Below are 22,618 nucleotides of genomic sequence, written 5' to 3'. Positions count from 1 at the left end.
AACAATGCTATTTGAGCAAGGATGATGAACACTGGCTATGGCATCGGAGGTTGGGGCATCTAAGCTTTTCACAAATAAGGAAAGCATGCAAATATCAGGCAGTTCATGGTCTTCGAGATATCAAAATTCCAGACAACACTATATGCAAATCTTGTCAGTTTGGGAAGCAAACCAGAACTAACTTTCCAGAGAAGGAAGGATCAGCCAGCATACCTCTTGAGCTAGTCCATACAGATGTATGCGGTCCATTTAGGAAAAGGACACCTCGAGGAGAAGAATATTTGATATTATTCATTGACGATTTCTCCAGGTTTGTCTGGTTAGGTCTTATGAAGCACAAAGATGAAGCATTCGAAAAATTCAAATCCTTCAAAGCCTTGGTTGAAAATGAATCAGGACACAAAATTAAGTGCCTCAGATCTGACAGAGGTGGGGAGTTTACCTCAAACGAATTTTTCGATTTCTGTGAAGAACATGGGATAAGAAGAGAATTCTCTACAGCTAGAACTCCTCAGCAAAATGGGGTGGTGGAAAGAATGAACAGAACAATCCAACAAATGGCTCGTGCTATGCTTGATGAATCAGGTACTCCCGCAACTTTCTGGGGTGAAGCTGCACATGCTATGGTTATTATTCTTAACAAAACAAATGTCCGAGTAAACAACACTCAAACACCTCATGAGCTCTGGAGTGGTGAGACTCCTTCGGTGAAGCACTTCAAAATCTTTGGGAGCAAATGTTATATTAAGAATACTGATGAGCAACTTGGAAAACTTGAACCAAGAGCAGATGAAGGCATTCTTCTTGGTTATTCTCCACATAGCAAAGCATACAAGTGCTACAATAAAAGACTTGGTAGAATTGTTGAAACCATTGATGTAGTGGTTGATGAGAAGGGATATATTCCTAGGCAAGTTCATCATGAAGACATTGAAGAAGATGAAGGCTACCCTCAAAGGCAGAATGATGAAGAAGAAGAACCTCAAGAAGAACCAGAGGAGCAGACAAGAATAGAAAAGAAGACTCCATCCAGATATGTTCAAAAGAATCATCCAGAATCTCAGATTGTGGGGCAGAAAGAAGCAGGAGTACAAACAAGAAGAAGAATTGCAGAAGCTTCAAGCTATTTGGCATTACTCTCTTCCACTGAACCACAAAGTGTGAAAGAGGCATGCAAAGATGAATGCTGGGTCAAAGCAATGGATGAAGAACTTGAGCAGATCGAAAAGAGCAACACTTGGGAATTGGTTCCTAGACCAAAAGATAAAAATGTCATAGGGACAAAATGGGTCTTCAAAAATAAATTGAATGAAAATGGAGAAGTAATTAGAAACAAGGCCAGACTTGTTTGTAAAGGGTATGCGCAGCAAGAAGGAATAGATTTTGAATAGACCTTTGCTCCTGTTGCAAGACTTGAGGCCGTCTGAATGTTCCTTGCTCTCTCAAGCTTTCAAAACTTCAAGGTATTTCAAATGGACGTGAAATCAACCTTTCTGAGTGGAGACTTAGAAGAAGAAGTATATATTGAACAGCCAGATGGTTTCATTCTGGGAATGATCCAAACCTTGTATGCAGATTGAAAAAGGCTCTCTATGGTATCAAACAAGCTCCAAGGGCTTGGTACTATCGATTGGATAAATATCTTCACCAACAAGGCTTTTCAAAAGGATCAGCAGATAGCAATCTCTATATAAAAGTTGAAAATAACAAATTGCTAATACTTGTTGTTTATGTAGATGATATTATCTTTGGCAGCAATGAAGAGACTATGAGTCAAAACTTTGCCTTGGTTATGCAGAAAGAATTCGAAATGTCACTACTTGGAGAACTGACATACTTTCTTGGATTGCAAATCCAACAAAATGAAGGAGGCATCTTCTTGTCTCAAACCAAGTACCTCAAGCAGATGTTGAAGAAGTATGGCATGGAAGATTCAAAGCTAGTATGTACACCCATGGTTACAGGATGCAGCCTCAGTGCAAATCATGAATCAACAGCAGTTCATCAACCAACTTATAGATCCATGATTGGGAGTTTGCTTTATTTGACAAGTACCCGACCAGTCATCATGCATGCAGTCGGAATAGTTGGGAGATTTCAGGCAAATCCAAAGGAGACTCATCTTCAGGCAGTGAAGAGAATTTTCAAATATCTTCAAGGGACACAAAATTATGGATTATGGTATCCTAGAGATACAGATCTCACACTTCATGCTTATACAGATGCAGATTGGGCCGAAAGTGTGGATGACAGGAAGAGCACAAGTGGTGGTGCATTCTTTATGGGCTCCATATTAGTATCTTGGTTCAGCAAGAAACAGAGTTCGATTGCCTTATCTACAGCTGAAGCAGAATATGTGGCTGCGGCATCTTGTTGCACACAACTTCTTTGGATGATGCAGACCTTGCAGGATTTTCAAATCACTTGCACTTCACCAGTCTCTATCTTATGTGATAATACAAGTGCAATCAGCATTTCAAAGAATCCATTCATGCACTCAAAGACCAAGCACATACCAATCAAGTACCATTTTCTTCGGGAACAAGTGCTTGAGCAGAAGGTCAAGCTGGAGTATGTTCCTTCTAAGGAACAAGTTGCTGATATTCTCATAAAACCACTGCCCGGGGAAACTTTTGAATATCTCAGACAAAAGCTGGGAGTAGTTGATGCTTCATCCTGCTGTTGAAGCTTGTCTGTTCTACAGAAAAGTTGGTATACGCAAGTTACGTAAGGGATATCCGTGTATATACGCCGATTTATGCTGGGAAAGTCGCGTGTATGACGTGCGCGTGTTGTAGAAAGCATATCCACGTACATACGCTGTTTTATGGAGGAGAAGTCGCGTATATGGAGTTCTGAACAGCAAGGGAAGACTCTGGTTGGAGAAGGTCTGAGATGGGTATGCCAGAATTCTTCAGGCACAGTTTCAGGGGGTGCAGCAGGCACAGGTTCAGGGGGAACAGCTTAAAGTCTCATAAAGCATTGTTGGCATTTAGATGCTTTTGGTTCCAGTACACAACTGTTGTTGATTTTAGGAGAAGGAGCTCAGAAGGAAATCTTGGTCGCTGATCTAAAAAATGTTTATCAGATGCTGCTTGTGACTTTCATAAGTCTTGGTCTAGATTTGTTGTCTCTATGTCATGTATCTCTTTTATCTCTTTTATGGTGTCAAGGTCATGTAACGGCCTATGTTGGTTTCCCCACTATGCCTGGGATGAAGGAGGTAATATAATTGGTTGTTATATGTAACTTTCTGATGTATCCCCTCTTGGAGTATGGATGTATGTATTGAGTCTTTTGGTGATAGGAAGGTCTTGGTTCTTTTGAAGAACATCTTTTGCAGATATTGCCTACAGTCAGGGGGAGCATGTTTCAGCACAGCCAAGCAGCAATATCAGCATGTACTCAGGGGGAGCACAGCCCTTTGCCCTTGATGACAAAGGGGGAGAATGGTTCTAAGGATCTTGGGGTTGCCATCAAGTCCAAAGGGGGAGATTGTTGGCATTTTGGCATAGGTGTGGCGCTACGATACAGGTGTTGTCCTTGATGGCAACTCTCTTTGATGACAGATCTCAGTCCAAACTACAAGTATGAAGAGAAATTTCATATACGCAGGTTCATTAAGCCCAAGTTGTGTATACACGCAGGTATGCTATATACTAAGTCGCGGATACGCATGTTTGCTATATACGAAGTCGTGTATGCACGCAGCTTCATGAACAGAAAATGGCGTACATGTCGAGAAGCTTCCCTTTGGTCCGTGGTAGTTAGTCCTCGGTACTTGAGCCTATGTCTATGGACCAAAGTATCTCGATAGACGTGTTGATCCCTAGTTTTGAAGTTGATGGTATCGGATTTCTATGGTTTTGGCCCTTGGTATTGAGCAAGGCCTAAGGCTATATAAGGAGAAGAAGATCATTAGGCAAATACAATTGAAAAGTCTTGAATATCTGAAAAAGAAAGAGATCTGGTATGCAGGTTCTGGGTTGCTTGATCTAAGCTAAGGAGAGATCACACCGGTTGATGGAAGACTAGATCTAAGGACAGATCGGGATCTAATGGTTTGAAATGCACTATTATGATATGGTTGATTATGCGTATTTCTAGATCTGCATACTGACGCAATGTTATGTTCTGGGTCTAACTGATGTCTGGTACAGCTGCAAGTTAAGAGAATTTATTTTTAGATCTGTACGCAGGTTGTCTTTGGTAAAAGCACGTGTATACGTGGGTTTCTCTCATTGAAGTAGCGTATATCTTTTGAAGTTTGATTTTTGGGGTTGCAGTTGGGTCTGACTGCTATTGCAGAGTTCTGTAGTCTGCTCTGTGTTCTGGTGACTGGTGTTGACAACGTTTCAGTGGTTCAGTGATTCAAGGATTGATGATGCTAATATTGGTTGTTTTGTGCTTCAATGATCTGTTATGAAAGTTGAATGAATTGTGGTCTTCAGGTTGTAATGTTGTGCTTCAGGAATATCCAGTCTGAAAATGTATGAAAAGTGGTACCTGAAGGAAAGAAGATTGTAGGCCAGCACCTATGTACTAGTATCTTAGCTAGTACAAGAGCAAAGGGGGTTGGAGCTCCCTTCCAAGGAAGTTTGGAGAACGAGAGAAGGTTGAAGCCTTCAGCAGGTTGTAGCCTGCGTACTGGTATAAGGCTGCACCAGTACAAAAGATTGTAAACTGAAGTTTCATATTAAAGAAAGATAGAGACAACTTGGAGCAGGTGGTTTTCACCCACATTGGGTTTCCACCTTATATCATGGTGTTCATGTGTGTGTTTTCTGTGTGATGATATGTTCTATTATACTGCACCTGTTTTACTATCATGGTTAATAATGTCCTGATGCATTTACTGAATATAAGCTACTGAATCATAAGTTTTCTTGTTATACGCTAGTTTCTTTAGACACAGTAGCGTGTACACGCTGTTTCACTTAACTGAAGTAGCGTATATGTTTCTGAGCATAAAATGAAATAGTTTTTCTGATAATACTGATTCACCCCCCCTCTCAATATTATTTCCAACAAGAGAAAGTTTTCCATCTGGGAAAAGCATAAGGGCAAAATCACCCTTAGAAATTGTCCACTCAGACTTATGTGGACTGATGCAAACTCCATCACTTGCAGGCAGCCACTACATACTAACATTTATTGATGATTTTACAAGAAAAACTTGGGTTTACATCCTGAAAAAAAAAAGTGAAGTGTTTGAAAGATTTTGCAGTTTCAAGGCACTTGTGGAAAACCAAAGCGGGCTGCAGATCAAAGTTCTGAGAACTGATAGAGGAAGTGAGTATATCTCCAAGGAATTTCTACAGTTTTGTAGAGAAAATGGAATTCATAAGCAGTTTACAGCTAGGTACACCCTGCAACGAAATGGAGTTGCCAAAAGGAAGAATAGGACAATCATGGATATGGCGAGGAGTATGTTAAAGGCAAAGAATTTGCCAAATGATTATTGGGTTGAAGTTGTACATTGTGCAGCGTACATTTTGAATAGATGCCCTACAAAAGCAGTCATGAATAGAGTGTCGGAAGAAGCACGGAGTGGGAGAAAGTAAGCAGTCACCCACATGAAAGTTATTGGATGTGTGGCTTATACACACATTCCAGATCAGCTAAGGAAGAAGTTGGACAAAAAAGGGGAGAAATGTATTTTCATTGGATACAGTGAGGAATCCAAAGCTTATAGGTTGTATAACCCATCCACCAAGAAGCTCATTGTGAATAGAGATTTTCAGTTCATTGAGGAGGAAGCTTAGGATGGAAGCATAGAGAAAACAGTGAATGTTAAGAGCTCTTTGTCACATGATGAAAATGATGAGAAGATGGCTGAAATACATCCCCAAACAGCAGCACCAACACAAGGATAGCAAGGGACACCCTTGAGGAGAAATGAAAGTGCTTCTCCAAGGAAATCACAAGTAGGAAATTCAAGTGCTTTTTCAAGCACTTGCACACCAAATGAAAGAGGTAAGAAGTTCAGAAATTTAAATGGTATTTATGAGGAAGAGGCAGGAAATGAAGGTATGAATTCTTTGTTTCCATTATATAGTCATGTTGATGACCCTGCTCATTTCGAAGAGGCAAATAAAGATAAGAAATGGATAGAAGCTATGGATGAGGAGATCAATGCCATAGAAAGAAACAAGACATGGGATTTGGTTGAACTACCAAAAGAAAAGGAGGTCATTGGAGTTAAATGGGTCTACAAGACCAAAAGTAATGCTGAAGGCAAAATAGAAAGACACAAAGCAAGACTGGTTGTCAAAGGATATAAGTAGCAGTATGGGAGAGACTATGAGGAAACTTTTGCACTGGTTGCAAGAATGGAAACCGTGAGAGCAGTGTTATCCATAGCAGCACAAAACAAGTGGAAAGTTTACCAAATAGACTTGAAGTCAGAATTCTTGAATGGAGCGTTAACAGAAGAGGTCTACATTGAACAACCTCCACGCTATGAAAAGAAAGGGCAAGAACACAAAGCGTGCAGATTGAAGAAAGCTCTTTATGGGCTGAAGCAAGCACCAAGAGCATGGTACAGTAGGATAGATTCCTATCTACTGGAAAATGGATTTGAAAAATGTGAGGGAGAACCCACCCTCTACATAGAAGAAAAGGATGGTAAAATTCTAATTGTTATGTTATATGTTGATGATGTTATTTTCACAGGTAATGATGATTATCTCATTGGAAATTTCACAACAGTCATGAAAGAATAATTTGCAATGACTGACATGCTTGCTAAGATACTTCTTAGGAATAGAAGTAGAACAAAATGGAAATGGAATTTTTATCTCACAGGTGAAATATGTTAAGGAAGTGTTGGAAAGATTTAACATGCAGGAGAGAAAGGCAGCAATCACTCCCATAGTGATGGGATTAAAACTCAACAAAGAGGACAACATCAAGGATTTTGATCCTAGTTTGTACGAGAGCATAGTTGGCAGCCTCATTCATTTGACTGTAACTAGGCCATATATAATGTTTTGCTATTAGTTTAATTTCCAGATTCATCGAGAGGCCAAAAGAAGCACATTAGTAGGGAGCAACAAGGATTCTGAGGTATGTTAAATGTACTAAAAGGTTTGGAATTTTATATACTACTTCAGAATGTTCAAATTTAGTTGGATACACTGATAGTGATTGGGCTAGAAGTGTAGATGATTGGAAAAGCACATTCGGTTATGTTTTTCACATGGGTTCAGGAGCCATTTCATGGGCTTGTAAAAAGCAGCCTATTGTAGCATTGTCTACATCAGAGGTAGAATATGTGGCAGCTACAATAGCAGCATGTCAAGCAGTTTGGATGAGATGGATGTTAAGGAGCTTATGCCAAGAGCAAGTAAAAGGAACTGTGATTTTTTGTGACAATAGCTCATCTATTGCATTATCCAAGAATTTGGTGTTTCATAAGATAACGAAACACATTGACACAAAGTTTCACTACATCAGGGAATTCGTAAATAATGGAGAAATTGTTTTAGAACATTGCAGAACTCAGGAGCAGGTTGCTAACATTCTGACCAAGCCACTGGGACAAAGTTTTGAATTTTTGAAGTAATGTCTGGGTATGGATGATAACCCAGCAGTTGAAATTAAAGGGGAGTGTTGAAATTATAATTTCAACTGCCGTGCATCGCATTTATTCCAGCAAAAACAACCAACATTTTATCGCACCGCTTTTGCTGAGCAAGTGGTTTTTCTCCGAAGCTCAGCGATACAATCACCATTTGACGCGTGTCCTCAGTACGTTTTCCAAAACAGCTTTTCATTGGAGCATAACATTCGTTTGGTTTGATTGAGCGATATTCGTTCGATTGAAAAGCTTGGTCGTCCACCGTCCGATTGGAACTAAAGTTGTTGTACAGGTCTCAGCCATTGATCCATGAACCTTGCGTGAAGTTTTGGGTTTGACTGTCGTTTGTTTCAGGGAAGTAATAAATGGTATTTACTCCTGTTCATAGTATATAGGTAAAACATTTTAATTTTAATTTTTTCATGCACGGAAATATGGGCATAGCTAATAGTATTTTAATTATATTGTTTTTAATTTTATTCACGGGTGTAGTTTTTTACGAGACAAGTAAAAAACGAATGTATTGTTATGTTTTTGGTGTGCATGATATATGATATGAAAAAAAATTCATACAACAGTGTGAAAGTTAGTGTTGTTCATTGCATAGGTATTGCAATGTAAAAACGCAACAGCCTCCAAGCAAGAAGAAAAAAAAATATACACAGCAGTGTAAATGAAGTGAAAGTTTTTGTTGATTAATATGAAATGGAATGCACAGCAGGGGGAGTAAAATTTTTTTTTTGTTTGTGAAGAATGCAACAGAATATGTAAGATATTTTTTTTTTTTATTTACAGTAATAAATGTAAAGGAAAATTTTTTGTTTTGTGTGAGGAATGTAGCAGCATATGTAAGAGATTTCTTTTATTTATTTACAGTAGTAAATGTAAAGGAAATTTTTACACACAGTAGTGTAAAATTTCTAAAAGAGAGAGAGTAATTTTTTTTGGAAGTTCTTGGTGAATCCCTCTGTTAAGAGGAAGATCCTTTTGTAACAGTTTTTTTTAATGAATACAAAGTTTGTTTTGTGGGTGTAAGAAACTATGTCTCCTCAACAAACAATTTTTGCTTCCCTGTGTTAAATATCCTGTGGTAAAAACAGAGTATTACTCTCTGTTCATATTTTGTTTTAGAATTTAGCAGAAAATTCCCAACAATTCCAAGCGGAAGTTGTGGGAACTTGTCCTAGTGACTACATAATTATGCATTATCAAATAGTGACTACATAATTATGGATTATCAAATGTTTATTTCAGGTCAGAAGTATTAATAACTTAAATATTTCTAAGTCCAAAATTAAGACTATTACTTTGATCTTTAACAAATCGACAATTAGATAATCATATCCAAAATTTTCTCTTACTCGAAACTGTGAAACTATAATCAAACATATATATAGCTGCTTATTTATGTTATATAAGAATCAATTGCTCTGATCTCCTTTTTTCACTCAAAAGGCTTATTCACGTGGATCAAGCTAATTAAATCATGGTCCTCTCTGGTGCGAGTATGGAAGGATGGGGATGATTTATCCTTGCCTCTTTCACTCCATCCCTTTTGGTTATCGGATGTCAATGGCTTTTCAGGCAAAGGTATCAATCAATCGGGTTCAAAGGATGAGTTGACGTGGTCACTTGAGATCTCCTCTCAAACTATTCGCGTCAAAGTTTTATATGCAACTTTATCGTCTGGCCTCCGGCTGCTTGCCCCCCCCATCTTTCCATTCAATTTCGGGAAAGCGACTTGCCCGCTCAAGATGATATTATTCTCATGGTTACTCTTTTCTAACAAGAACCTCACTTGGGAGGTTCTCCAAAGGAAGGGATGGCAGGGCCCGGGTAGATGTCAAATGTGTCAATTTGCTACTGAATCAAATGCGCACATGTTTTTTCAATGTCCCTCAACTTCTAAAATCTGGTATGATTTGTCATTGACTTATGGTTTTTCTCACCGGGTTTTCCCATCTGTACAGGATGGCTTCAAATGGTGGAGTGATCAGCATCCTACCTGGCGATCATTATTCATTCTCACTTGCTGGTTTTTATGGAAATGGAGGAATGATCGCATTTTTCAGGATTCCAAGATGCCCCTTGCCTCTATCCTAGTTTTAATATCGGCCTACATGCTTCCTCTGGGCTAATCTCAGATCTATGGTCTGTTTATATGGTTTGTTTTTTTGGACGCATGCATCTTTAATTTCTCGGATTTTGTTGATACTTTTATGTTGATACCTTTCTTTTTAGATCTATCTTGATAGATGGTTTTATCTTGCCTACTCAGTAGATGTATTATGTGTTGTTCTCTGGTCAATATGCTATCTGCTTATTGGTGGAAGCTTTTTGTATAATCTGTTGTATGTGATCCTTGTCGAGGACGGACGGTCTTCCTATGTATCCAGATCTTTATATTCTCTTAATATAAATCCATGATGATTTTCTCTCTGAAAAAAGAATCAATTAGAAACTTTTCCAAAATCTAACTGCTTATTTATGTTATATAAGAATATATTAGAAACTTTTCCAAAATAACGTCGGGACCTTGGAAGAGTAAATCCTTTTACAGTTATCCCAAAATGCTTTCATTTTTCTTTATGTAAATAAAGGTTTGATAAATAATAAAGAGAGCAATCAAAGATGCAAGCTAGGTAAAATACAGATTAACAGTCTAGAAAATCCAAAGGGGAAGTAAAACATTCCAAAGTATTATACAAGGAAGCAATTTGGGAAAATACTCATCGAGGACACACGTGAGATTGGAAAATTTATATAAATTTCTCCCTCTTAGCAAGAAAATTACAAGTACAACTTGAGATTGGCGAATTTATATAAATTTCTCCCTCTTAGCAAGAAAATTACAAGTACAACTTCAGCATCGTATAGCACCGAGAGCTCATACGCTTTCTCCAACAGCCCATTCCTGCACTTAGAAAACTTAGCTTTTCCCTCACCATTCTCCTCCCCTCTCTCTTTTGCCCTCAGAATGGTTAGCCACATCGTCTCTGGCAATTCGTTATGGCAAATTCGTTTTTCATTTTTCACCCCTTTTATCCCTTCAGTACTAAAATTCTCAAGAAAAATTAAACTTTTATTGATCGCAGAATCGAAAGAAATTTGATCGCAAAATCAACCTACAGAAGCAGTCGAGTTTGTTTGGTGTGAGGTTAAAATGAGAAAGGGGTGATTTCGTCCACTCTCTCAGTATTATCGAACTCATATCCCTCGCTTATTATCTTCGTCATCTTTCACTCACATGCAATAAGACTCCTACAAAGCCCACTCACGCGCAATAAGACTCCAACAAAGCCCATTTGAGCGTGTTTCCGACCCGCCCTGTAAGGTCTTCACAACTCGGGCAGACGAGCGACGGGCGCGCGGGCACGGTTGGTGCACGACGGTGCGACGAGCGGGCGGACGTGCGACGGGCGAGTGACGAAGTGCGACGGACCTCCGAACTTATGCGAAGTTAAAAGCGACAATACATGTGCAACACTTAATGCGACTAAGTGTGAGCGAGCACATTTATATGCAATATTAAAAATATAAAGACCGACATGTTAATAAGACATATGGACATGCGATGGCACATATGTATGTGAAGAACCATGGATAATAAAATATAATGGAGCACATACATTAAAACCATGTAATACGAAGGTTTATACATGTTGAAACGTGGAGCATAAAATATACAAGCCGACAACATAAAATACAATGTGAAGGGCTTCATGTTATGTCGGCCCAAGATTATATCCAAAGTATGGAGCGTATATATAAGAGGTGGATGCACCTCATTTCAACCAAGCAATCTTCGCTCATCTCTCTTGATACGCATAGGGGTAAAACGCAGGGGTAAAGTAGACTACGCATACCTCATGCGTAGTGCTACTAAAGGTTCAGTTTTGACTTAAGTACGGGTTGAGTGAAGCAATCGTATTCGGGGTGAGTTCTAAGGTGCAGTTCTTGGTGTAAGGCTTGGCAAGGATTCTTGGTGGCTCGGGTGAGCACCATCCTTTGTGCAAGAAAGGCACAAGATGTTGTAAAGGCAGAATTGCCCCTCGGTTGTATTATTTGGCTAAGTGTTGGCTTGAAGTTTGTCAAGCACACTTGTATTGTAAAATTGAAGAAGTTGTTATAATATATTGTTGGGCAGACTTTACCGGGAGTTGCCCCTCTCTTTATACTTGTGTATTGTTCTCGGTTTATTGTATATGGTTAATGATTGAGAATGTTCTTTGTTATAGTATAAAGGATAACACTTTATTCGGTTATAAGAACACAAGTTAAGTATGTTCATGTTGGAATAGGCGTAGCCCATAAACGTTAGTATTGTTAAAAAGAAAGCGTTCGGTGGTGCCGCACCTCGCCGGCACGGTTGAAAGACTACCGTAGGCTTGGGGGTGTGACAGTTGGTATCAGAGCAAAGGTTGCTCGTGGAAGTGCAGGATACTCGGTGGAGTTGTTGAATGGTCGAGACTAGATCGCAAAGGAAGAAGAAGCTGGACGAAATGGCAGCTGGGTCTCAGGCCGGGTCTAATCATGGCGATACTACTATTGGGTTCATGGAAAAGATGTCGGAAAAGATAGAGAGTATAGAGATTTCTTTTGAAGAGAAACTCGATGAAATCCGAATGAGGAATGATGAGCTCAAGACACAAAATGAGTACACTGAATATAGGTGTGCCCAACTCGAACAAAGGGTCAGAGAAGTCGAGGAATCAAGGGATCAAGATCTTGCAGAAAGTCGTGCAGAAATTGAGAACTTGAAGAAGACTCTTGAAGATACAAAGAATGAGCTTACAATTGTGAAGAGGGCCATGGGGCATTATTCATTTGGAGGAATGCCTCATATGAAGGTCAAGGAACCAGAATCTTATGATGGAACAAGGAAGGCATCAATTCTTGGCAACTTCTTATGGGATGTGGAGCAGTACTTGGAGCGGTTGAACCTGATTGATGGTGAGACACAAGTCAAGGTAGCTACTCAGTTCTTGACAAAGGATGCTAAGATGTGGTGGCGAAGGAGGGTGGACCAAATTTCCAATGGCAGTGCTGATGACATCACTTTGTGGAAAGACTTGAAGAAGGCTTTGCAGACCCACTTCAGTCCTCAGGATGACACATGGGAAGCAAGGACCAAACTCAAGTACATAAAGAAAACCGGAAGCCTACAAGAATACCAGCAAGAGTATTCAAGTGCAGCTTTGGAACTTCATGACATGGTAGAAAAAGACAAGGTGTTCAACTTCATTATGGGATTGAAACCTTGGGCACGCAATGAGGTGAGGAGACAGAAGATTAGAACACTTGAAGAAGCTTTTGCTGCGGTTGATAGGTTGGTGGATCACCTTGATGAGACTTCTGATGACAGGAAGAAGAAGTCCGAAAAGCCGAAGGAGAAGAAGGATGATGGTGCTTCGAAAGTAGATGATGGTTCGAAGACAAAGAAGCCTTTGAAATGTTGGATATGTGCAGGACCACACATGGTAAAGAATTGTCCCTCTAAACCAAAGGTGGCTGCGGTTGCACAATCTGATGATGAGAGTAATGATGCTTCTGTGGGGATGATGCAGATACTTGGTGCTTCTGCTACTACAGAAGTAGTCTCTAAGAGAGACCCAGAAAGAAACAAGTTAGAGTATGTTCGAATGAAGGTTGGGGACACTAATGTGATCACTATGGTGGATAGTGGGGCCTCCCACAACTTCATGAGCGAGGATACTGCAAGGAGGATTGGACTAAAGTTTGTACCAGCAAGGGCACAAATGAAGACAATAAATTCCCCTCCGATGGACATTCTTGGTGTAGCCGAGAAGGTGGATACTACACTTGGTGAATGGACCGGGAAGGTGGACTTCACTATAGCACGGATTGATGACTATGAAGCTGTATTGGGGGTGGAGTTTATGAAACAATTCGATGCTATGATTGTACCACATTTGAAGAAGCTCTACATTTATGATGGGAGAGAAGATGTACCCATTGGTGTGCCTACCCTTGGTGCAACAAGACCTGATTGTAAAGTAGGAGCAATGCAAATGGAAGACAAGGAAAAAGTGGACAAGCGGTTGTCCACTGTTGAGGCAAAACTTGCGGAGCAGTCAGTGGTCATCAAGACACTTTCAGATAGCATCTTGGACTTAACAAGAAGGCTGGAGTTGGTGGAAGATGATGATGATGATGATGAGGTATACGTGAAGCCGGATGTCCAGAAGGAAGACCGGGTTGCTTATCTACAAAGGATGGAGGTTGAGGATCCTGATAGATGGATCGAGTTGATTAGTGAGGAAGAGCCCTCAGGCTCTACTCCCTCTACATCTTCTTAGATGAGTAAGAAGATGGGCTCATTGCTAGCTACTCATGGCAGTGAGTCCTCAAACATATGGAGCAGGCATGATAGGTGATGGCATGTTGCAGATGAGATGGATGGAGTTTCCATGGACCTGAGCATGGATTATGAATGGTGAGTTTGGTGGCAGTGGTCACTAGGCGGAGACATAGTGGAGAAAGAGTCTCTACATATGTTGCAAGGATGTTTGCCTTGTGTAGAAAGGTCGACATCCTGAATGATGATGATCTTGGTGGAGAGCTACCGAGATGATATGTTGTCGAGGACGACAACGATTTCAGGTGGAGGAGAATGTAAGGTCTTCGCAACTCGGGCAGACGAGCGACGGGCGCGGGCACGGTGGGTGCACGACGGTGCGACGAGCGGGCGGACGTGCGATGGGCGAGTGACGAAGTGCGACAGACCTCCGAACTTATGCGACGTTAAAAGCGACAATACATGTGCAACACTTAATGCGACTAAGTGTGAGCGAGCACATTTATATGCAATATTAAAAATATAAAGGCAGACATGTTAATAAGACATATGGACATGCGATGGCACATATGTATGTGAAGAACCATGGATAATAAAATATAATGGAGCACATACATTAAAACCATGTAATACAAAGGTTTATACATGTTGAAACGTGGAGCATAAAATATACAAGCCGACAATATAAAATACAATGTGAAGGGCCTCATGTTATGTCGGCCCAAGATTAGATCCAAAGTATGGAGCGTATATATAAGAGGTGGATGCACCTCAATTCAACCAAGCAATCTTCGCTCATTTCTCTTGATACGCATAGGGGTAAAGTAGACTACGCATACCTCATGCGTAGTGCTACTAAAGGTGCAGTTTTGACTTAAGTGCGGGTTGAGTGAAGCAATCGTGTTCGGGGTGAGTTCTAAGGTGCAGTTCTTGGTGTAAGGTTTGGCAAGGATTCTTGGTGGCTCGGGTGAGCACCATCCTTTGTGCAAGAAAGGCACAAGATGTTGTAAAGGCAGAATTGCCCCTCGGTTGTATTATTTGGCTAAGTGGTGGCTTGAAGTTTGTCAAGCACACTTGTATTGTAAAATTGAAGAAGTTGTTATAATATATTGTTGGGCAGACTTTACCGGGAGTTTCCCCTCCCTTTATACTTGTGTATTGTTCTCGGTTTATTGTATATGGTTAATGATTGAGAATGTTCTTTGTTAAAGTATAAAGGATAACACTTTATTCGGTTATAAGAACACAAGTTAAGTATGTTCATGTTGGAATAGGCATAGCCCATAAACGTTATTATTGTTAAAAAGCAAGCGTTCGATGGTGCCGCACCTCGCCGGCACGGTTGAAAGACTACCGTAGGCTCGGGGGTGTGACACGCCCCATTTACTTGAAACCTTGACAATGCACCCTCTGATAAACCCTAGGGACTAGATCAAGTTCCTTTAGTTAAACAGAAGTGTTGTCAATTTTCATATATCTGTCGAGTATTGTTTGAAATCCAGTGACAGAAGAATCAGAGGCCAACAGAATCATAAGCGCAGCCAACTTTATTACACTCGGGCTATCTTTCAAGGATTTTTATTGCTCGTTCATGCGCCTTTTAATACACTTGCTGGAGGAACGTAGTGGGTAGGCATTATTTATCTGGTCATCTATAGAGAAATAGAAATATGCATGCCTACTCAAGAAAGGGAGGGCTCATCTGGATGATGGATTCTAATGAATGACGATGAATGACGGGTGGTCCTTGATGGAATTAGTGAAACCCCTTTTAGATAGAACCTCTCCTTTTATTCGTGGCTTTCTATTCAGTGCTATGCATGGTTCTTTGGCGTTTAGACAAAATAGCGAGAGGGAAGAGATTAAAATCCCGTTTCTTTCCACTTGCCTTCCTTAATTAGCTGGATGGAATGGCTGGCCTAGAAGGAGGCAAGGATGCACAGAGAGATGGGGCTGCGAACTTACAACTTCCTTGTACATTGCACAGTGAATTGAAACCCAATAATCGCAGCTCTCGAACCCACGTGCCTTCCTTAATTAGCTGGATGGAATGGCTTGGCTAGAAGGAGGCAAGGATGCACACAGAGATGGGGTTGCGAACTTACAACTTTCTTTCACATTGCACAGCGAATTGAAACCCAATAATCGTAGCTCTCGAACCCCCAAAAGTTGAGAATGTGAATCCATTAACAAAAAGGCTAAAAGAATACTAATTACAGATATATACCAACAGTCTTCCCTTTTCCAGGGGTTTGGTATGCTAATAAATAGGAGAATATATACAGTATTAAATTGTCAGAGCATTTGGTGCTCTCACCAATGTAGGGACAGAAAGTTAACATAATGTCCCATTTTCGTACCAGTCGTGAGGTATGAGCTATTATAATGTTTTACTACATGCTATTTTTGTTCGCGTTTCAGGTACTATAAATTGTGATGGTTTAAATTTCAACTTGGAAGTTATTTTGACAGTTTTTCTATTATAACATAAATTTTGAAGGTTTAAATTTTAAATTGAAAGTCATTTTGATAGTTTGTCTATTATAACACCTATCAAATTTAACAGTGAAATGTTTTCAACAACTGTCGAATACGTTTTTAGTTGGAATTCTGTCACTTTTTTTAAAGAATCTGATTAAATGAGTGTTTGAATCTTTTTTTATGGTGGAAATGGATTCAGCATAATAAAAAACCCTAGGGCACCCAAAATGTTGTAGCTCGACAACTATAACTCAGATTTTCCAATTTTTTTATCAAATTTGATCAAAATCTCGCCTTAACTTTTACTATTTTCCGGTAAAAATATGGCCTCATTAAACTACTCTTTAATTATGTTCGAAATTTTTTATGTTAAAAGGGAATGGAACCTAAGGGCACTTTATCTTACACTACTCTTTAATTATGTTCGAGAATTTTTATGTTAAAAGGGAATGGAACCTAAGGGCACTTTATCTTAAACTACTCTTTAATTATGTTCGAGAATTTTTATGTTAAAAGGGAATGGAACCTAAGGGCACTTTATGGTAGAAGGGAATGAAACCTCATGGCACTTTATAGAATTGCAAAGTTTGGTGAAATGGAAGGTAGTGGAGTAGTTATTAGTTAGAAGAATAGAACTTGTGATGGAAATAGGTTATCTTTTTCTTCATCTTGATGATATGTTAGGTAGTTTTTTTGGTCCAAGGCACTAGAGCATCCGTGGGGTGTCTGGGAAAATTTGTTGAATTGAATTGAATTGGGGTGTCTTGGAAAATTTGTTGAATTGAATTGAATTGGGTTGTTGGTTGGAACAATCTTCATAACAAAGATTCTTTTGTGTATTCTAGATATTTATGTTCTTTGCACTAGTATTTATTGGCCAACTGTTATGAACTAGCTAAGTGTTAGTATTATTTAGATCTTTTAACGATGCAGGTGAACTAATTTTGTTGGACCAAGTTGGGTATCTAAGTTTTTTGGTAGACCAAATTGGGCATCTAAGTTTTTCCAACTTACTTTAAAGTTATGTGTAGACTTTATCTGAAAAAATAATCAGGTTGGAAAAAAAAAAATATCAGGTAAACCACAAATCGTGACATCTTCTATTTCCATTTAGATGTGCCCTTTGCGTGAGGTTTCCTATTTTTTTGGACCCACACCGTAAACGTTTCTAAGATTCACTAAGCTTAATTAAAATCTCATTAAATAATAAGTGGATGCATTTTATTATTTTTATTTAGCTATCGACTTTAGATGTCAAAGAGCTTATTGACCCTGTAAAATAATTCATTTTTACGCCTCTCTTAATTCTACAATGCTTCTACATAGCATATGAAGGGTTGATTAGAGATATGGCACATCACACCATAACTTCTTTGCAAATAACAAAATGGTCAACATGGAGTGGTATGTATCCAAATCTTTGGACAACCTTTGACGACCAAAAAAACTCGCCACATTGTTAGACTTTATGCAATGTGGAATGAGCTTCCTACAATGTTGCGAAGAAATCTCTCAACAATTAAAAAGTTTGAGTTTGCTCGGAAGTAGGCTTTTTGGTAAAAATAAAAGTTGAGGTTTTTGTTTTTAATTGTGGGTAAAAAGAAAAATTAGCCCTCTCGGATGACATTGATGAAGATGAAACGTTTGACACAATATTGCATTCAAAATCCATAGTTGTATTTTCATCGATTTTTTAACAAATTTGACCAAAGATTATGCCAAAAACGGAGAGAGTCAAGCGAAAGACACGATGTAGCACATGCGTTTCGGTAGCATTGTACATATAAGTACAAAGGGTATCAAAGTACAAGCTTATTCGTCGCTCACTCGCCTCTACATCATTGTCCGTAACAACGTGGTCAGACCTTTGAAAATAAGGAGTTTCTCCTACATCATCGCAAAATTCACTCGATTGTACGATCCCATGTGCACATGTCCCTATCGCAATAAATGAACGCGCCTGCCAGCTACCGTTTTTTGAACGTGGGACGCATGCCCAGCCAATTACTTTACAGCGGATCATGCCTGAACAATCTCCGCATGTTGCGATCGTTACCGCTCTTCGCGGGAGCAAATTTGATCGTCTATACACACCTCCCTATTCTATATATATTTTTGGAAATCTCACGGAGTCCACCAATGAGATATCGATTCAGGCATGAGTTCTGATTCCTATTCGGTATAATTCTCACGCCACATATCAATTCAGGTGAAGTCTACATAGCGACCATTTATTTGGTTGTAAAATGGCCCCTGTAAAACTGGTCACAATCTTCAGTTTCTTGTGGATGGCTGGTGCAGCTTATGCAATCGATAGTGGCTGGCAATCTGCACATGCTACGTTTTACGGTGGCAGCGATGCGTCGGGCACAATGGGTAAGTTCACAGTTCCATAAAACTCCAGTCTGCTTGAGTTTCAGATTTAGATTAATAATTATAATATCATACGTTAGCTTATAACCAAATCGATCTTGAAACTAATTTGACAGGCGGTGCGTGCGGATACGGTAATTTGTATAGCCAAGGATATGGAACCAATACTGCAGCTCTGAGCTCGGCCCTTTTCAACAATGGCGCTACTTGCGGAGCCTGCTACCAAATGAAATGCAACCACCACTACGACCCTCAGTGGTGTCTACCGGGCACTGTGACAGTTACTGCTACTAACCTCTGTCCCCCTAACTCTGCTCTTCCCAACGACAATGGAGGATGGTGCAATCCACCTCTCCAACACTTCGACATGGCTCAACCTGCTTTTCAGCATATTGCCATATACAGAAGTGGCATTGTTCCAATCATTTTCAGAAGGTAATTACTTACTACTCTAATTAACCTGTCAACACTATAATCCTTTTCTTCAATCCTGAAAATTTATTCCCAACTTGACTTTAATTGGGATGAAATCCTAACCGGCAAGGTTAATATTTATGTATGCAGAGTACCATGCGTGAGGAAAGGCGGGGTTCGATTCACGATTAATGGGCACTCCTACTTCAATTTGGTGCTCATTACCAATGTAGGAGGTGCAGGCGATGTCGAGGCGGTTTCCATTAAGGGTTCCAACACTGGCTGGCAAGCAATGTACCGCAATTGGGGACAGAATTGGCAGAGCAACTCTTATTTGAATGGGCAGGCACTATCCTTCCACGTCACCACCAGCGATGGGAGAACCATCACTTCCTATAACGTCGCTCCGGCAAATTGGCAATTTGGCCAAACATTTGAAGGACTGCAATTCTAACTCAATTTCGTCTGCATCAATATTAACTTGTCCATTAGTGAGCCAGAAGGAACGAAGAATAAGGTGGTGCGAGAAAACCACCCTCTTTTAAGTGGTTATTACTCCGAGAGTCCTTTAGGCAGTATTTCTAATGTTGAAGCAGGGATACGCAGATTGCCGCCCGCTTCTAGTTGTTGCTGCTCTGTAATATTCATATACACTTTTCGTATATTGCTGCGCTGAGTCGGGATGGTGATATATTGTATCAGTGACATATTTCTCCTAATTGCGTAAATGGGAGCTTGTATATTTTAATTAGTATCATTGATTGCAATTGCTGTAAACATTCGTGACTTCTAATCGCGTCTTCTCTATATGCATGCAGTGATTGGGTTAATTGATTTTGGTAGGCATCCTCTTTCGGACTAATTAACTGACCTACAGATTTTTAAGTAGATGCATATATTGGGAACAATCCAAGCATGTTTTGTTGATCAGTGTATAGAGTAAAGCAATATAAGCATGCGCGATTTTTTTAAGTTTAAATGAATCTATATCACAAGTAATTTCACAGGTCGGTGAAGCGTTGAGAGAATTTAAAGCCCTCTGCGTTCATCCCGTTTGCCGGGGTTCCAATTCTTATTTTTTTGGAGGGTACCGCGGATACCATTAAATAATTAAGGCGTTGTCTACGGAGGATACAGTTTCGCTCTAACAGCCTCTTGTCCGAATCCCTAGCATTTTTACATTCAGCAACAAAATCGTGAAACACATACCCGAACTTATCCTATATCATGACCTTCAGCATCAAAATCATTAAATACACACCTGGGCTTTTCCCTAAATTCCAATTTAAAAACTCGAGAATAGGTAAATCATAGTTCGTATGGCCACAGGTGCTTGGTCAAACTAAATCGCTCCATCTCTGTTTATCTTGACTGCAATTACGTTGACAAAAAAATTCTATCATCTGACCTATTTGTTTTTCTAACTGTAATTTTTATACTCTGAATGGATTCAGGAACGGACAGTTTCGAATACATGAAATTACAGTTTTGAAATTATGACCATTTCAACTGAATTTAAACCAAAATTCCACCGAATATAACGCACAAAACTGGGTAAATTAGATGGGAATTAGCCGCAAGGAGAACAGCGTGAATTATATGTGCTTTAATAACCAGACTGTAAAAAAAGCAGTCTGGTTGGGCTACGGCCTATGACCATTTCAACTGAATTTAAACCAAAATTCCACCGAATATAACGTACAAAACTGGGTAAATTAGATGGGAATTAGCCGCAAGGAGAACATCGTGAATTATATGTGCTTTAATAACCAGACCGTAAATAAGCAGTTTGGGCTACGGCCTTCCTCATTCTATATGAACCAAGCTCAATGTTTTGGCCATTTTCCACTGTAAGCAGGAACAACTAGCCGCAGAATCAGTACATTTGAAAATATATTTTGGTATGTTTTGATATATGTACACCCATAACATATGTAATCTATGTCTGCAACATTAAATTTCTATGGACTCGACAAAATTCCAATAATATCCAGATTTTCCGGTCTCCACTCAGCTAATTTCTTTGTTTTTTCCCGTATGTGTAGGATTGATTTTCTACTCATCGAACAAAATTTCAAAGAAGTTACCAAAGAGTTTCCGGTCGAGAGGTCCTTTTTCCTCACCGTTTTCAAAGTCTCTAGAATTCAATTTTATATGAATGGCACAGTTCACGTTTTGGAAAGATTTTCCGCCACTTCCGCCCACTAAATCAAGTCAATACACCGCCAGTTTCTTGCCCCCCACTAAATCAATCAAGTCAAGAAACCGCTATTTGCGCTCTCGTAATTTTCTCATTGTATTACAATTTTCCGACTCAAATGACCTTATCTTCTGCATTTTTCTCGTGAGCAGTACTTCGTACTTTGCATGACAACTGCTGCCGTATCCACTATCATTTTTTTTCCTCAGGGCCCATTTTTCTTTCTGTATTCTGTTTCTTTTCACATGTATATAACTGAATGTCTATGATTTCCAGTTCCCTGCTCTCTTTTCCCATGTCAAGCAAATAAGTTCAATTTCCTTTATTTTTTCCCAGAACTGCAATATTAAATCTTTGCCAAGTACACATAATTTTCATTGATATCTGGAATATTTTCTCTAGTTGATGGGACCAGCCCCGATCACTTACGGCATATAATTAATGTGTGATTGCATGGATGATTTTTATGGTTGATTGGTTTTATGGCGCGGTACTGGTGAGTTAATGTTGTGAGTCTTAGCTGTGTGCTGGTCTCTCCTTTTTTGCAGTTGTATGTTTCCGCTGTAGCTGTGACGCTCCTCTGTTTATCGGTCCCGTGTATTAATTCGAAGCTCGGCTTCATGGGCATGAAACCATTGGCTTCTGCAAGGTACTCCACCCATCTATGGGTCCTGTGTTGGCCGCCTACTTTGTGGCTCTGTGGGTGCTACTTCGGCTATACTCTTGGGTTGCCTCGGCTCTGTAAATTTGTTTGTCGTTGTGTGGTTTCGTTTATGCTTTTGTCTTCAAGGCTTTCGCCTCACTGTTTGACTGTAAGCTTGATGTTTTGTTGCAGGTCATGGTCGTGGGGTGGCTCGACTCTCAGCTCTCATCCGGCATTCGAACAGAGGTAAGCTCTCCTTCCATGCTTTATGGTTCAGATTCGTTTGCTACTCTTACTAATTCTTCTCGCTCCTTCTGAGCAGTGGGCGCTCTGGCGACTGTGTCCTTGGTCCGCGGCTTCCTTCCTCCATTTTCAAGGGCTCGGCTCCTTTGGTAAGTGAGCTCTCCTTAAACCCTCGTCCCTGTTTTCAATTTCTTTTTATGGTTCTATATCTTGGATTCTTATGGCCTTGTTTGGTGGCCACTGCAGGTGAATGACTGGGCTCACCAGCTGCTAGTCTCTTGCCCTGACACCTACGCTCTTGTATCGGGTAGAGTCGTGCCTTGTCATTTTTCTATCCGTCTGTTTCGAAGTGTTTGTTGTTTG

General features: G+C 39.9%; 1 protein-coding gene across 1 annotated transcript; it reads left to right on the top strand.

Moving 5' to 3' along the window:
• Window positions 1-18,534: 18,534 nt before the first annotated feature.
• On the top strand, window positions 18,535-19,909 carry LOC149164824 (expansin-A2-like). The gene is made up of 3 exons (XM_089430995.1): window positions 18,535-18,758; window positions 18,872-19,190; window positions 19,320-19,909. The coding sequence occupies exons 1-3, from the start codon at window positions 18,629-18,631 to the stop codon at window positions 19,621-19,623; spliced, it is 753 nt and encodes a 250-aa protein (XP_089287121.1). The 5' UTR covers window positions 18,535-18,628; the 3' UTR covers window positions 19,624-19,909.
• Window positions 19,910-22,618: the final 2,709 nt, after the last annotated feature.

This window comes from Pinus tabuliformis, chromosome 5_1 (assembly GCF_031772625.1).
Source record: "Pinus tabuliformis cultivar Carrire ecotype Pingquan chromosome 5_1, CPIR1, whole genome shotgun sequence".
Classification (NCBI taxonomy): domain Eukaryota; kingdom Viridiplantae; phylum Streptophyta; class Pinopsida; order Pinales; family Pinaceae; genus Pinus; species Pinus tabuliformis.
The sequence above is the reverse complement of the archived record's forward strand: the minus strand, read 5'-3'. Positions and strand labels throughout refer to the sequence as shown.

Coding starts and splice junctions, on each gene's coding strand:
- LOC149164824 (XM_089430995.1), top strand. CDS start 18,629: ATGGCCCCTGTAAAACTGGTCACAATCTTCAGTTTCTTGTGGATGGCT. Junction 18,759..18,871: donor CGATGCGTCGGGCACAATGG/GTAAGTTCACAG, acceptor CTAATTTGACAG/GCGGTGCGTGCGGATACGGT. Junction 19,191..19,319: donor GTTCCAATCATTTTCAGAAG/GTAATTACTTAC, acceptor TTATGTATGCAG/AGTACCATGCGTGAGGAAAG.